The 16,368-nt window shown below is 37.4% G+C and overlaps 2 protein-coding genes across 2 annotated transcripts; one reads left to right on the top strand and one right to left on the bottom strand.

Moving 5' to 3' along the window:
• Positions 1-6: 6 nt before the first annotated feature.
• LOC128208872 (NADH dehydrogenase (ubiquinone) complex I, assembly factor 6-like) lies at positions 7-11,827 on the top strand. The gene is made up of 10 exons (XM_052912541.1): positions 7-184; positions 1,467-1,566; positions 2,199-2,279; positions 3,895-3,936; positions 4,478-4,534; positions 8,660-8,762; positions 9,119-9,252; positions 10,095-10,196; positions 10,862-10,918; positions 11,239-11,827. The coding sequence occupies exons 1-10, from the start codon at positions 24-26 to the stop codon at positions 11,374-11,376; spliced, it is 975 nt and encodes a 324-aa protein (XP_052768501.1). The 5' UTR covers positions 7-23; the 3' UTR covers positions 11,377-11,827.
• A 632-nt stretch (positions 11,828-12,459) lies between these two features.
• On the bottom strand, positions 12,460-16,329 carry LOC128207744 (protein yippee-like 5). The gene is made up of 3 exons (XM_052910860.1): positions 16,179-16,329; positions 14,937-15,052; positions 12,460-14,535 (listed from the first exon to the last, which is right to left on the bottom strand). Exons 2-3 carry the CDS (start codon positions 15,043-15,045, stop codon positions 14,282-14,284), a joined length of 363 nt encoding a protein of 120 aa, XP_052766820.1. The 5' UTR covers positions 15,046-15,052; positions 16,179-16,329; the 3' UTR covers positions 12,460-14,281.
• Positions 16,330-16,368: the final 39 nt, after the last annotated feature.

The raw sequence follows: 16,368 nt of genomic DNA, 5'->3' as shown, positions 1-16,368 counted from the left end.
GTAAGAAATTACATCAGCACAAAATGGCTGCGCCCATGAATAGCAAACCTTGGGTCATTTTAAATAGTATTTTTCGGAACAAAAACACCCGAAACAACGGCTTGTGGTACAGAATTGGCTCTAAAGGCTCAAGACGTCACTCGACACAAGAAAATCCTTTGCATTATTGCGCGAATTTAGTGAAGTAAGATCCTTAAAAAAGTTTTGCTTAAAGCTTTGGTAGATCTCGTTTCACATGTTGGATAAACAAATGTTGCCAGTGATTTTTTTGGAATTATTTTCACCGCATGTGCTTTGCAAATTGGGAAAAAAGTCGTCATTGCGAAAAATAAAAAATCAGGCCAAGCTAGCTTATATAATGGCAAATATACATGTTTTCACTTTTTTGTACATACATTACGCACCAGTCAATTGTAACCACGCCCCCCAAGGTATACCGGGGATAGCCAGGGAAATGGGCTGTGTTTTTAACTTTCAGGGTGGCCCCGCAGTGCCGGTTGAATGCGGTGGTTTTGTCTTCACTGTAAATATAGCGTGGAATGAGCCTTACTTAGAGTCCCGGGGATGCCGGGGCATTTGGCAGGGATTTTACATTCTGTTCGTCCCCGCAGGGTGGGGATTTTAGCCGGGGTTGGCTGGACCAAAATTCAAAGTCCCCGCTATTTTCCAAACCTGGGGGGGCGTGGTTACAATTGACTGGTGCATTATGTTGTTAAACAGTAAGTATAGTCAAGCTTTTGTTTAATTTTCTAGAAGTTCATTGCTTTTTATTAATTAAAGTAATCTGCAATATCAAATTCAATGGGGAAAAAATATACATTTTGGGAAAAAATATACATTTTTGCACAAGGAAAACAGCCTTTAGAAGGCAGTAAATTACACCAATGGTCATAAATTAAAACATAAATACCAAATAAATGTATTTGGGTAAATGAGTAAGTGTCGTGGATGACAATATATAAAGGGCTTCAAGGCTACAATAATGCACCAGTCAATTGTTATAAAAGTCCTCCCAGGTTCAGGGGTATACCTGGGATAGCCGGGGAAATGGGCCATTTTTTTACTTTCCAGGTGGCCCCGCAGTGCCGGGTGAATGCATTGGTTTTGTCGTCACACCAAAAATAGTGGGGAATGGGCGATTCCTAGGGTCCCTGGTGTGCCGGTGCATTTGGTAGAGATATTACCAGCAGTTCGTTCCCGCAGGGCCGGGATCTTACCCGGGCTTGGCTGGACTGAAAGTTAAAGTCCCTGCTATTCCCCGGACCTGAGAGGGGGGAAGGGGGCATGGTTACAATTGACTGGTGCATAACAAGCAGTAATTTTTCTCCCAGACTTGACCTACAATGCCAAACAGAATAAAAAAATGACAAAATAGCTTTTGGCTGTTGTTGTTTTCGAATTTGCGTGTTTCTATTTTTCTTTTTTGCATCGATATTCATTTATTTGTTTTTCTCATATAATTTCAGAAAATGTGATTATGAAGGGTTTCTATGCACTCTGTTGTATGAGAAGAAGTATCGACCAGCAGCCTATGCATTGAGAGCTTTCTACATAGAACTAGCACAGGTATGAGCTGACCTCTTTAAGTTTTTTCTATAATACATAAGATGTTCTGAATGTTTTTTTACATATTTAAATATTTTTTTTATTAATATTAAGTATTAAGATAGCATGTAGATATGTCTTCTCTTATCAATAAGTTTCAATAGTTTGTATTACAGATGCTTTCTTAGGCTCGATTTCTTTATTTCTTATTTTTTTATGTTTAATAGCATGAACGTATTCTATTTTTTACAAATGTTTTTAGATCAACTAATCAAACAATGAGGAGAGATATACTACTCAACCTAGCATTGGCATCACACCTTGGTTAAGGTTTTGCATGTATGTACGTATAAGTCATTAAGTCAGTAAATACATCCTGTATTACATCCTGTATTGCATTTTAACAAGGGCTTCCAACCATCCGACCTTGTTAATCAATCAAGTAAGATAATTCTATCATGCATTTAATATAAATTTTGAACTTAGAAATTCTGGTTAAGGGTTTGCTTGTAATCTAATCTTACGGATTCATGCATGTTTCACAAAACATTGCAACCCTTAAACATGAAATCACATAATAGATAATAAGTGTGCTGTCTCTTTGACAGCTCTTGTTAAACACCCTGGAATTTCTTGCCTTTTTTCAATTCAAGGTGCAAGACGTGACCTCAGACAGGATGCGGGCTTATATGAGATTCCAGTTCTGGAAAGACGCCATTGATAAAACATTTAAGGTAAACAGGAAAGAATATGGCATTCTGAATGTTTCTTTAATGGCAAAAAATCATTATTTTTGTAAGTCAGAAATGTGGTGTGTAATTTTGCGACAAATAAACAACTTAAGGTGGAACGCGACTGAATTTTTTTTCGAGTTACTGTCTGAAAATTGGTATACGAATAGAAGAGCATATGCCCAGTTAGGGACTGTTTTTACTTTTTCAATATTCAGAACAGTTTTGAATCTACGAGTTTTCAAAATATACCACTGACGTCAATTTTAAGACGTCTCTCATATTTTTGCGTTCCAGCTACAATAACCGATAGTTTCATCAATTCTTCGTATACAGCTTTGAAATTTCAATGTCAAGTACGTCTTGTGAAAACGTTCACGCTCATATATTTTTCTTTCTATTGTTTTACGTTATTTATTTAAAATTCGTTTTTAACGTCATTTTTCGCGGGAAAAACGGCGTCGTGTTTTGCTGAAAAAAGTGCGCCTTTCTTTAATTCTTGAAAAAACTGCTCGTTTAATTTTTGATTTTTTTAAATACATGTATTCAATGTAAAAAAAAAAAAAAGCACTAATCAGCATAGTCACAGCTCATAGCATAGTGACTGGAATGATTATTGATGTGTATTATCAAAATATTATAATTCGGCAAATGAGATTGCTTAATAATTAAGAAAGCCTCTCATTAATATAGCCGCCAGATTTAAGTCATTGATGTATAAAGCTGGTTATTCAGCGCCCGTCTTGTGTGGAATTAGATATTTTCACAACAACAATTACAAATATCCCTAACATAAAACTGATCAGACACTCTAAGATTTCTAATCTTTCCATTTAATAAACAACAACACTTTGATTAACGTCATGCTAAACGTTTTAATACACTACGCATTGAAAAAAGAAACAGGTATAGGGGTTAGATTATTTGATACTGCGCAAAAACGAAGTCGGTGAGGTATCCTTTTTTTGATATCAGGCGATTTGTAATAAAACATTGAATACATGTATTTAAAAAAATCAAAAATTAAACGAGCAGTTTTTTCAAGAATTAAAGAAAGGCGCACTTTTTTCAGCAAAACACGACGCCGTTTTTCCCGCGAAAAATGACGTTAAAGACGAATTTTAAATAAATAACGTAAAACAATAGAAAGAAAAATATATGAGCGTGAACGTTTTCACAAGAGGCACTTGAGGTTTAAATTTCTTAGCGGTAAACGAAGAATTGGTGAAACTATTGGTTATTGAAGCTGGAACGCAAAAATATGAGAGACGTCTCAAAATTGACGTCAGTGGTATATTTTGAAAACTCGTAGATTCAAAACTGTTCCGAATATTGAAAAAGTAAAAACAGTCCCTAATTGGGCATATACTCTTCTATTCGTATACCAATTTTCAGACAGTAACTCGAAAAAAAATTCATAGTCGCGTTCCACCTTAACTGTAATTTTAAACATGAAATTTATTAACAAGCAGTATTTAGAACTTTTGATCTCTATGGTAAATAGTTTATTTGAAATGTTTAAGTTATCGTGATCTACGATTTTATTCTTTATGAATTTATTTCCTATTTAACATATTGTGACAGATTGTGACAGTCTTTGCTGTTTTGTTTATAACAGGGAAAACCTCCACAGACCCCAATTACAGAAGAGGTAGCAAAGGTCAGTTATAAAATCAGTGTGTTTTTGAATATTCTGCTTCACCTACTTGTTCCAAATGCAAGTCTATTATAAGACTACAAGAGTAAGGCCTAAAGTGTGTTCAAGACAAAAGATGATTTGGTAGACATTACAGCCAAACCCTATTGGCTCGAACATGCAAATTACTCGTTGGGTCGAACTGGATGTTATAAGGACTCATTTCTATATACTGAAGATAAACATTACCACTTGGCTATAATTTTCTGAGGCTCAAGGTAGTTTCGCTGGTCCTTGGGAGTTCCAGCCAGTGGAGATTGACTGTATAATTAATCATAATTTGAGAATTCAAAATATAAACAAACATAATTATGGTAATATTGCTCTAATGTTTCAGTAGCCTTAAATGTCTTTTTTACTGTATCATAGAATATGGAAGAAACTTAAAAAAATATGCATTTGTAATTTAAAAAAATAAGTATAATAAAGTTTATTTGCATTGGGGAATACTTATACTTAGTTTTCAAAAGTCGCAACGGAAATGATCAATTGTTGCTTCTTTCAGCTGATCGAGAAGCACAACGTCTCGAAGATGTGGTTCACAAGAATTATAGATGAAAGGGTAAGGACCTCAATGAATATTTTTAAACTTAAATTATTTTTATTTAACTGGTATGGATTTTGGAGATAAATAGTTTTTGTGTTTTCAAGTTGATTTTCTCAAATATACATTTACATGTACATGATACATATTACGATAATGCATACATTGATTGTGTACTTTAATAAGTCTTTAGAAAATATTTCAGTTTTCTGTTTTTATTGGGTGCTAGTAGAGGAATGGGTGATAAATAATTGTTGGTAGAGGTACATGTTCAAAAGAAACTAATTTGGATGTTATTTATATTGTGAAATTGGTATTTGCTTTGAACTAAATTATTTTTAAAAAAAATATTGCAGTAATTAAGAACTTAGCTAGGAACAGAGATAGATAGTTGAAGTATTGTCTAAGCCTTGGTTAAGTGGTTTTGGTCTTCATTGGCAACAGTGTCATTGGCCATTTATGTGCAAAAACTTTAACCTTCACCATAACTCACTTATCTTTCCAGATATTGAAATAAAACTTGGTACACACATGTATTATAAGGGCCATACTTCTGGCTTTAATGATTGTTGGATTATGGCCCTTATTTGACTGATAAACAACAACAGATGAGTGATGGAGTTCACTATGCAGCACTCTTGTTTACACTAAGAGGTGTTTTTTTGCTTGTCTCTTTCTGTTTTTTTAAGTCAAGTTGTTGCCGTAGTGTTGGTGTCATAAGCTGCAGTATAGTTGTGTAAAATTGAACTATATTAGCAAGGATTTTTTTTTGAAAATATTCACATGAAACTAACTACATGCTACAAATTCATTTGTAGCAAAGTTCATTAATCTGGCTCAAATATTTTTCAATGTGTGACCTTGTCTTATTGAGTAAAATAGATGAAAGGGATGAAACTCACATGCGATGCTCTTCTCATATTTTTTCTTACAACTTAGTTGTATTATGATCTTATATAAAATGATTGTAAATGACATGGCAGTTGGAAAGGGAGCTGTAGTTGTAGTTAATGTACAGGTACCGTAGTGTTTCCCAACTACCATTTTGAACAGAAATCTTTCTCCGCTTGCTGAACTTCCTGAAAAAAAGAAAAATGTACATGCATGCATTTGAAGTTTTTATGCGAGGGAAAAAGTTCCCTACCACTTTTTTTAATGGGACATGCAGGTGTATTATACTTCTCAAATAAAAATATATGTAGATTGTTTTTTTTCAAATTTTGAGGAGATTTCCAAGTTGGGACAAGATAATTTTCCTAATAAAAAGAGATAGGGGCAGGTGGAGATAGTTTGGAAGGGAAAGGTGGTTCAGATGTTGCACATGGATAGTAGGGGATGGGGGTGGTTGATGTTGACCAGGGAAAGGTAGGGGAGATGTTGGAGAGGGGCAGGTGGGGAGAGTTTGGACAAGGGAAGTAGGTGGAGAATTTGGACAGGGGCAGGTTGAGGAGAGTTTGGACAAGGAAAGGTGGTGGACATGTTGGACAGGAAAAGTTAGGGAGAGTTTAGACAAGGAAAGGTGGCTGAGATGTTGCACAGGGGTAGGTTGGGGAGATGTTGGACAGAGGCACCTGGTGGAGATGTTGGACAGGGGAAGGTTGGGGAGATGTTGAACAGAGAAAGGTGGTTGGGCAGTGGCAGTTGAGGAAGATTTGAAGGGAAAATGGGGGGGGGGGCTTTTTTGCACAGGGATAAGTGGGGTGATGTTGTACAGAATTAGGTGGGGAAGATGTTTGACCCTGACATTATGGACAGGGAAAGGTGGGGGAGATGTTAAAGAGGGAAAGGTGGGAAGATCTTGGATCAGACAGGTTGAGTGGGGAGATGTTGGACAGTTACAGTTAGGGCTGTATTTGATAGGACAGGTGGGGAGATGTTTGACAGTTACAGTTGGGGCAATATTTGATAGGACAGGTGGGGGAGATGTTGGACAGGACAGGTTTGGGGAGATGTTGGACAGGTCAGGTGGAGGGGAGATGTTGGATTGGTCAGGTGGAGGGGAGATGTTGGATAGGGGCAGGTGTAGAGATGTAGGACAGGACAGGTGGATGGGAGATGTCGGACAGGACAGGTGGACAGGAGATGTTGGACAGAGCAGGTGGAGGGGAGATGTTGGACAGGACAGGTGGATGGGAGATGTTGGACAGGACAGGTGGGGGATATGTTGGACAGGACAGATGGGGGAGATGTTGGACAGAAATGATGGAGGGGAGATGTTGGACAGGACAGATGGAGGGGAGATGTTGGACAGGACAGGTGGGGGAGATGTTGGACAGAAATGATGGATGGGAGATGTTGGACAGGACAGGTGGGGGAGATGTTGGACAGAAATGATGGAGGGGAGATGTTGGACAGGACAGATGGAGGGGAGATGTTGGACAGGACAGGTGGGGGAGATGTTGGACAGGACAGATGGAGGGGAGATGTTGGACAGGACAGGTGGAGGGGAGATGTTGGACAGGACAGGTGGGGAGATGTTGGACAGAAATGATGGAGGGGAGATGTTGGACAGGACAGCAGAGGGGAGATGTTGGACAGGACAGCAGAGGGGAGATGTTGGACAGGACAGGTGGGGGAGATGTTGGACAGGACAGGTGGGGGAGATGTTGGACAGGACAGATGGAGGGGAGATGTTGGACAGGACAGGTGGGGGAGATGTTGGACAGGACAGATGGAGGGGAGATGTTGGACAGGACAGGTGGATGGGAGATGTTGGACAGGACAGGTGGGGGAGATGTTGGACAGGACAGGTGGATGGGAGATGTTGGACAGGACAGGTGGAGGGGAGATGTTGGACAGGACAGGTGGATGGGAGATGTTGGACAGGACAGGTGGACAGGAGATGTTGGACAGGACAGGTGGGGGAGATGTTGGACAGAAATGATGGAGGGGAGATGTTGGATAGGACAGCAGAGGGGAGATGTTGGACAGGACAGATGGAGGGGAGATGTTGGACAGGACAGGTGGGGGAGATGTTGGACAGGACAGATGGAGGGGAGATGTTGGACAGGACAGATGGAGGGGAGATGTTGGACAGGACAGGTGGGGGAGATGTTGGACAGGACAGGTGGGGGAGATGTTGGACAGAAATGATGGAGGGGAGATGTTGGACAGGACAGGTGGAGGGGAGATGTTGGACAAGACAGCAGAGGGGAGATGTTGGACAGGACAGATGGAGGGGAGATGTTGGACAGGATAGATGGAGGGGAGATGTTGGACAGGATAGATGGAGGGGAGATGTTGGACAGGACAGCAGAGGGGAGATGTTGGACAGGACAGATGGAGGGGAGATGTTGGACAGAAATGATTGAGGGGAGATGTTGGACAGGACAGCAGAGGGGAGATGTTGGACAGGACAGATGGAGGGGAGATGTTGGACAGGACAGATGGAGGGGAGATGTTGGACAGGACAGGTGGGGGAGATGTTTGACAGGACAGGTGGAGGGGAGATGTTGGACATGACAGGTGGGGGAGATGTTGGACAGGACAGATGGAGGGGAGATGTTGGACAGGACAGGTGAGGGAGATGTTGGACAGAAATGATGGAGGGGAGATGTTGGACAGGACAGCAGAGGGGAGATGTTGGACAGGACAGATTGAGGGGAGATGTTGGACAGGACAGGTGGGGGAGATGTTGGACAGGACAGATGGAGGGGAGATGTTGGACAGGACAGGTGGAGGGGAGATGTTGGACAGGACAGGTGGGGGAGATGTTGGACAGGACAGGTTTGGGGAGTTGTTTGGGTGGGGGAGATGTTGGACAGGACAGGTGGAGGGGAGATGTTGGACAGGACAGGTAGTGGAGATGTTGGACAGGGGCAGTTGGGGAGATGTTGGAAAGGACGGGTGAGGGAGATGTTGGACAGGACAGGTGGTGGAGATGTTGGACAGGAGCAGGTGGGGAGATGTTGGAAAGGACGGATGAGGGAGATGTTGGACAGGATAGGTGGGGAGATGTTGAACAGGAGGGGTTGGGGAGATATTCGACAGGTACAGGGTGGGGAGATGTTGGGCAGGACAGTTTTGGGAGATGTTGGACAGGTACAGGTGGGGACATTATTGAACAGTCTTTTTTCTCTGTTGTTATTTAAATTTGTGTTCTTATTAACAGTTTATATATTCTTCCACCTCTACTTTTTGTAGGTTCGGCAAGTGGAGACAGACATGTTCAGAACCCTGAAGGAGGTCGAGGACGCAGCAGAAAACACCGTCTCCTCTCTCAATTACCTCCTCCTCCAATCTGCAGGTATGCGCCTTTCACCAGACACCATTGTTTATCTCATGTCTTTAAGTATGCTAGAGTATTAATTTCTTAATGCTAAGCATTAAAATATGATCTTATGAAAAAAGGCCATACACTTACAATAAAGGCCATACACTGTGCTTACAGTTTAAGAATACCGTATTGTAATTTGTTTAAGAAACAATGATTCCAAATGGAGACAAACTGTATTGATTTAAAGAAAAGTAGGACAATTACACCATTTAGTGTGTGATTGAAACAAAGAACTGAAGCTTTTAAAAATATTATTGATACAATTACAGGTACATGCATTTTACACATTGTCAAACAAAAAGCTTAAACTGATTTTGTTCCTGCAGGAGTTGCAGATTTAAATGCTGACCATGCTGCCAGCCACTTGGGTCGTTGCCAGGGCCTGGTTACGTTACTTAGGGCAACACATTACCATGCCTCCCGCAATAAAGTTTACATACCGACAGAACTTCTTTTAAAGGTAAACTCTACAAAAGTACAACCCTGTAGATCCATGTGTTGTACACCAATACCTTTCCCTTATTTTACCATTAGATAGATAGAATAGATAGATGACAGGCTATATAGGAGTTTATTTGTCGTTCCGTCACTTCCAGCCTTGTCCCAAATATTTTGTGTTGTATATAGCTCCAAAAGTATTGCAAGTGCATGCATGAAACTTCACAGGTGTTTTGGTAAGCATATGCTGTTGTTCACCTGACATTTTTATCACAATTTACATGGGTTAACAAGAGTAATGGCCCTAGATAAAGTAAAAAATGGTCTGAAAAATCTTGTGTTGCATCATGTAGCACAAACAATATTGCATACACACATACTCATGAAATCTGATAGAAATGGTTGGTGAGCATGGGCTGTTGTGTCATAACCTTCATTGTTCAATCAAAAATTTCACTAGTGGACATTCAACTATCCCAGATGGTGTCTTGGGGAAAATTCACCTCAACTGTGATAGCTGTAGGTCACTTTTATCTATGACAATGAAACAGCAAAATTGGTCTCTGAATTAACAAAACTTACTGCTGATAATCCTTCTTCCAAGTCGCTGTTAAAAGAAAGTGTTTCAATCCTTATAACATGGCTCTTAAGGGAAAACTTCTGGAGTCAAAATCTTCATCATTTGCAGAACAACCATTTCCTTCGTGGGAAAACTGAAAATTGCATTCAACAATATTTTGTAAATTGAATATGAGCTTATCAAGCTGACTATTTCTTAAATCATAATTACCATTTTTTATCTTTAGAAATTTACTGATACTGAACTGTATGAATATACTGCATAATTATCCTATTCCCTTCCAGCACAATGTGTCACAAGAGCAGATATATCGGCAGTCAAATGAGGATAACGTGCAAGACTTGATCTACGATATCGCCAGCCAGGCTCATATACACTTGCAAACTGTGAGTTCTAAAGTGAAATTGTAAAATTAGACATTCTCAAACCACATTGAAATTTAAATGAAGCACAGAAGTTTACCACAACATAGAGGATAATTGTTTGTTTCAGTGTAAGATTGTATGGTAATATATTTCATCAAGTGAGCACTAAAAGTAATATTCACATTTGGTGTTCACGAGGTGAAATATATTGCTATCTTACACTGAAACAAATAACTTTTCATTTTATCATATGCCTAAAATTGATATTGAAAGTAATTAAACACTTTTTTAGAAAAACGTGCCAATTCATATGCGCAAGTTATGTCATTTCGGAAATGATGTCAATCGGAAATGATGTCATTAAAATTGTGTCTCAGCCCCAACAGGGCTGATGTTTGAATGTTTTGACGGTTTTGATGTATTAAAACAGTGTCAAATATCAAATTGATGGTTTAACTTTTTGAATCAGTATTATTTCACTGATAAATCTCTTTAAACCTCCGGAAAGCATATGATAAAATGGTATATTGTCAGTTTTAGAAACATCCATATCCTTGCCTTCAGTTACATTGATAATGGTATAATACCTGTTGGTATTTTTTGCGAGTATCATTTAAACAAATTGTGTTTTGATATGATTAGGCTAGCGTATTTACTTTACTTGTTATGTCTCTATTTCCTTCCAGGCTAGATCGTTTAAAGACAAAGTCCCTAGAGTTGCATTTCAGTTCTTTCTTCAGTCAGTAAGTGTTGCTATGCTCAAGAATATAACATGTACAGGGCAGGAATGTTGTTTTTGCATAAGAAAAGATAATAAACTCGTTGAAACAGTAGTCAATAACTAAAATTAATAAATGTAATTTAACCTCTTCATGAATGTTTATGTACTTTAATAGAAAGAATAAAAAGGATTCGGATTCTATTTGAGTACAATGTCATATTACTACACATTCACTTAATGTCTTCTTCAGTTCAATGCCATTGATCCAGAGTAGTCTTTTTAAATGACTGTGGTCATAATGTAACAATCATTATTATCATCAAATTTCTCTTCCCATTCCAGGCAATCTGTGATAAATACCTACGTGAGCTACAGCGGGCCCATTTTAATGTGTTTGACAGTCGGCTCTACCTTCCCCCTCGACAACAGAGGCTACCCTGGGAACTGTTCAAGCAAAAATATTTCAAACGATCTTATTAAACATTATATTTATATATTTATTATTTGTTATAAGTACATACTTCAGATAGCTTAGAGAGTATTAAGGAAAAAATCTACTTAGAGACAGTGTTTAGTATTTAAAAACAACAAAAAGGTTTTAAAATGCTCCATGTTAATGTATTCATGCCTTCGTGGACCACAGTAGTTGTTGTGTTGCACGAGTATGTTGTGCTTTCTGTTGTGAACAAAAAAAAACATGGATGTGTAGAAGTGTTTTGATATTAAAAATGCTATTTTAAGAACAGTAATTGTCGTATCATGTAATGATAACTGTTAGAAGTCCATTTGTTTTACTATGTTTCAAAAAAAGTATGTACCATTTCCAAGAAAACTGTAAGATATGGATTGTTTGACATGCTGGTCATTTTCATATTCAGTATGAGATTGTAGTTGTTTTATATTCTGTTAAGAATAAAACTTCAAAAACCTTTGTCTTGCCCACTTTAATCAATTAGTGTTCATATTAACTTTGTTTTAAATAACGATGAATTTAGCAAGACAACCTCAGAATAAGACAATCATTGTTGAGTGATATAACATGTGTTGTAGTTGCCTTAAAATAATGCGTATGTACGAAATAAAATAATATTAGATGAAATAGGAACGCACTCTACAAATGAAGAACATTCTGAGATACTTTGTATGCCTACCGTACTTAGTTTCATAATTGCAGAGACTTTAATGATAAAACTGTAACTTCTGGGTACTAACATATTTAAATGCCTGTTCGTCCTAAAATATTATTAGGAGAATAAACACAGAAGAAGCATGCTGACAGTGATAGTCTCTGATTCCTACAAATAGTACTGATGAAAAGCCAATTTGGTTTTATTGTACCCCATATTTGACCATATCAAGTCTTCCAACAATTATAACCTTGCGATGTGTCCTGTTAGTGCAATAACTTGTTTTTCTGGTTTGTTGTCACGAAGCTGTACAAGTGGAGTTCCCTCAGAGTATTCTGGTTAAAGTTTATATTAAACTAAAATCTTGCCAGAAAAGCAAACAGGAAAAATGAGGAAATATACTTGAGGTCTTAACCAAAAAAAGCTAACAACTCGCCAGTATTTACAATTTATTGATTTAAATAATACTCAGATATAACAGCTTACCAATACTACCACATCTATAGCTAAACAGAAAAAGCAAAACTTAAATAATATTACAAGTTTTCATGTATTACTGTACCCAGTAATTCACATTCATAGAATAATCATAATTGTCTCTGATCTTTACCAAACAAGAGGTTATTCATTTGAATATTTTGCTGAAACTTTCCATAACTTCTTGAAAATAAATAAGAATGATAAAATAAACATCAAGCAACAAGCAAACATAACAAAAATATCACTAACAAACTATTAATGGTTAAAAATTGAAGCACAAATAGACATCGCACCATCTGTACACAGATGTGGCTACATGCCGCACACATGGAACATTCTGTACATGGATGTGGCATCACGCTCCACACTTGGAACATTTTGTACACAGATTTGGCATCACACCGTACAATGATGAGGCATCATGCCGCACACTGAACATTTTGTACAGAGATTTGCATACTGGAACATTCTGTACAGAGATGTGGCATCATGCCGCACACTTGGAACATTCTGTACAGAGATGTGGCATCATGCCACACACTTGGAACATTCTGTACAAAGATGTGTCATCATGAAGAAAAAAACAAAAACCTTGTACAATCAACTGCATCACCCACCCAAGTTGTAAAAAAGATGTTTCCAATTAACTTTTTACATGTTAAAATAATAAATTGTCTTATGGTTTGTGGAAATTGAGTAAAAAAACAACTTTAAGGCAGCATAACGCTAAACAAAATATTTGTTCATCAATATTCTGTACATTAGTCAAATTATTTTCACAAAAGAATACCTGGTACCACATATGAAATTCACACTCAGTTTTCAGTTCATACAAGTACATGTACAATAATTCTGTATAAGAATGTCATAAGAAAACTAATATTTTCCCAATGAAATAATTGCCAAGAACATGATTATCAGTCTATACACCGAGATCAGAGACAAAAAATATACAATTATTAAAACTTAGTTTAACCTCTAGTATTCTAACTCATGTAGTTTGTACATCATGTTATTATCAATGAATGTAATTGTACAAAAATTACTGTTACATGATTACTGAAATGAGGTGAAAAATGTGTCATGAAGAAATAATGCGTATTCAACCCTCCACAAACAGTGCAAGTGCATGTACAACAAATACATGTAACATCTTTCAAATGCCTTTAGTATATTAACAATACAACATCTTTCCAAACCTATCTTAGAATATCAGAGTTCAAATCAAATCAAAATCTGACAAGCACTTGCATGGATGCAGGTAAACAGGAGATTTATCCAAACAGGAACAAAAATCTGCTACTGAAGGCCACCAAACCCTGGCTAGAGTCCACCTTAAGTGGGAGGATGGAATCTACTTGAATTGAAAGTCTCTCAATCAGTGCTGGAGTGTATCAACGTCAAGTGTCAAGGTTGGATGTATGTGTGTATTAACAATCAACCTGACCAGACTAAATCTGAACACAAGCTTGCCAAACAATGCCCTGCCTTCACAATGGTCAAACACAACTATAAATGGTGAGACTTTACATATAATTTAAAAAAAAATTTAAACAGCTTCTTTTCTTTTGTCAAACAGATGAGAATCACTCAGGAAATGTCTAACAAAGTACAAATGTATGTACTAAAATAATGTATGTACATTGTTAAATTGCAATTGAAAGAATACTGTCCTTAAAATAAAGCACAAGGTGTCAGCTTTTCCTTATCCCTGTTCAATTATTGAATCTGACCACTAGAGACAGCAGCTTCATTCAGCACTTAGTGTCTATTGCACCTTAACTGTCAATGCCTATGTGTTCGTCAAATCCCTCACTTTCTGTCACAAGAGCTCGTTCAAGGATCACGCGCCCCTCTTTGTAACGTTGATTCTCCTCATTAGCAAACTCATAGATCCAGCCAAGTTTTTGGTCACAGTTTTTGCACATGACATCTCGTACCATGTGCCGTCCCGTTAACATGACCCTGTCCTGAACTTCACTGTACTTCAAGTTTACGACCTTGTTAAACAAAAAAGCCCGTCCAGTTGCTCCTGAAAGATTTTAAAAAGCTATCTAATACAATGAAAGCTTCAGGTTCAGGCCCTGTTACTACACTTCTGAGCACCACAAGGCAGATGCCAACATGTTTTTGTAAGGAAATCAAGGGGCATAATTAAACAAATGTAAGACAGCTGCATGTATGCACTTATTTATATCGTCATATAATATTATGTTGCTAGTTTCATGTTTCATAGTTTTTTTCAGTTACAAGTATGTAAACAATGAAACAAAGGCTACTATACCTTAATTATTGAAAAAAAGACATAAGTGGTTTAATGACATTCATGACAACACATTCTGAAACAGTTTAGAAGTGTATAAGAATGACAAATAGAAGTAAATACATCTATTGATTTATCTGCAAGTGAAAGACAATCTTGCTAGCGGTCACCTGTGAATCTTGTTGAGATTAATTCTGCCCTGTTTGTGAGGGGAGTGTCGCAGTTAGAACAGGAAAACAACCTTTGCCCACCGATATGTGTCAGAAATATCCGGCCCATTTTCTTTCTGAAAAATAAATTTATAGCTGATTATTTCAAGATTATCAACATAACCTGTTTTATTCATGTATTTAGTATGTTTGTAGCCAATGATATTGCTAATCACCATCAATTAAAAAATAGTTCAAGATGAACATGGTGCCATGATTTGGCTTTAGTCAAAGTTAGTCAGTTAAATCATTAGAACGGTTACAAGAGAAATTGTACCAACACAAAGTGGGGACTACTATAAAGCCACGCCAGATTTAGTTAAGTTAAATGCTCCAAATACATACATGTATCATTTGTATGCATGTATACTATTGTTGAGATGAGCGTAGAGTGACCTACAATAGGGAATAGACTTTAAGAGATTTTTTAAACCAAGGAAATCTTCTCTCGTCTTGAATAGCTAACAGTTGGATGGTTTGAATTTTAAAGCAATATATGCTCTTTCAGACTCTTAAAAACACACTAAATACTGGTAACCTATCAACATGTTTGTTAAAAAGGTTCTAGAAAACATAAAAATGTCATCTATGAATACACGCGTACAATCTTTTACATCAGTATAAGGTCTTAAACAATATATAAAAAAAACATGTGGGACAACCTTTTTAAAATTTATATTCAAGACATTAAAACGTAAGTTTCTAACTAATTAGTGAATGACTAATGTCCTGATGACATCAAACCCAGTGTGTCAACAAGAACGTAGTTTTGTCTGTGTGGTTTTATACAAAAAAATCTTAAGGGAACATTAGAGCATTAGTTAGTTGAAAACACATGCATTATTATGATCAATTTCCATTTCCCTGAAGTATTCACATCTCTCCCAGAAAGAGGAAAAAGGTTGTACCTGCAGTAAGCCCAGTACTGTAGTGTAGATTTATTTATGGTATGCAACCTTGACCTTTCCAATTTGTCAATATTTATGATCACGTCTTGAACTGTTTTGTTTTTTCAGTAACATTTATGTGAAATGTGTATTAGATGTATACAATATTTTATTTCAGCGTAAAAAATGCCCTCAGTGAAAAATATATGCGTTTATGTTGACTTTCCTGTTCAGCAGAACAACAAAGATCCAGTTCGCCTTTTATAAACATTGACAAAAACTTTCATTTTCATACAATTATTCACCTAAAATTTACCTGAAACAATTGGAGTTCAAAAGAGAAATATTGCATCCAATACGCCGCTCCGTTATTTTTTCAAGAACACCTATGAAAAGGTTTTATTTTGCCCTCAAATTTTGCTAGGTGGTTGCTCAGCTGAGAGATGTCAGGAACCAAAACATTGACATACGTCACTTACACGTGGTTATATTTAGCAAAGTTCAAA

Source organism: Mya arenaria, chromosome 11, assembly GCF_026914265.1.
Source record: "Mya arenaria isolate MELC-2E11 chromosome 11, ASM2691426v1".
In the NCBI taxonomy this organism is placed as follows: domain Eukaryota; kingdom Metazoa; phylum Mollusca; class Bivalvia; order Myida; family Myidae; genus Mya; species Mya arenaria.
Note: the sequence above shows the minus strand (reverse complement) of the source record. Positions and strands in the feature narration are given on the sequence as shown.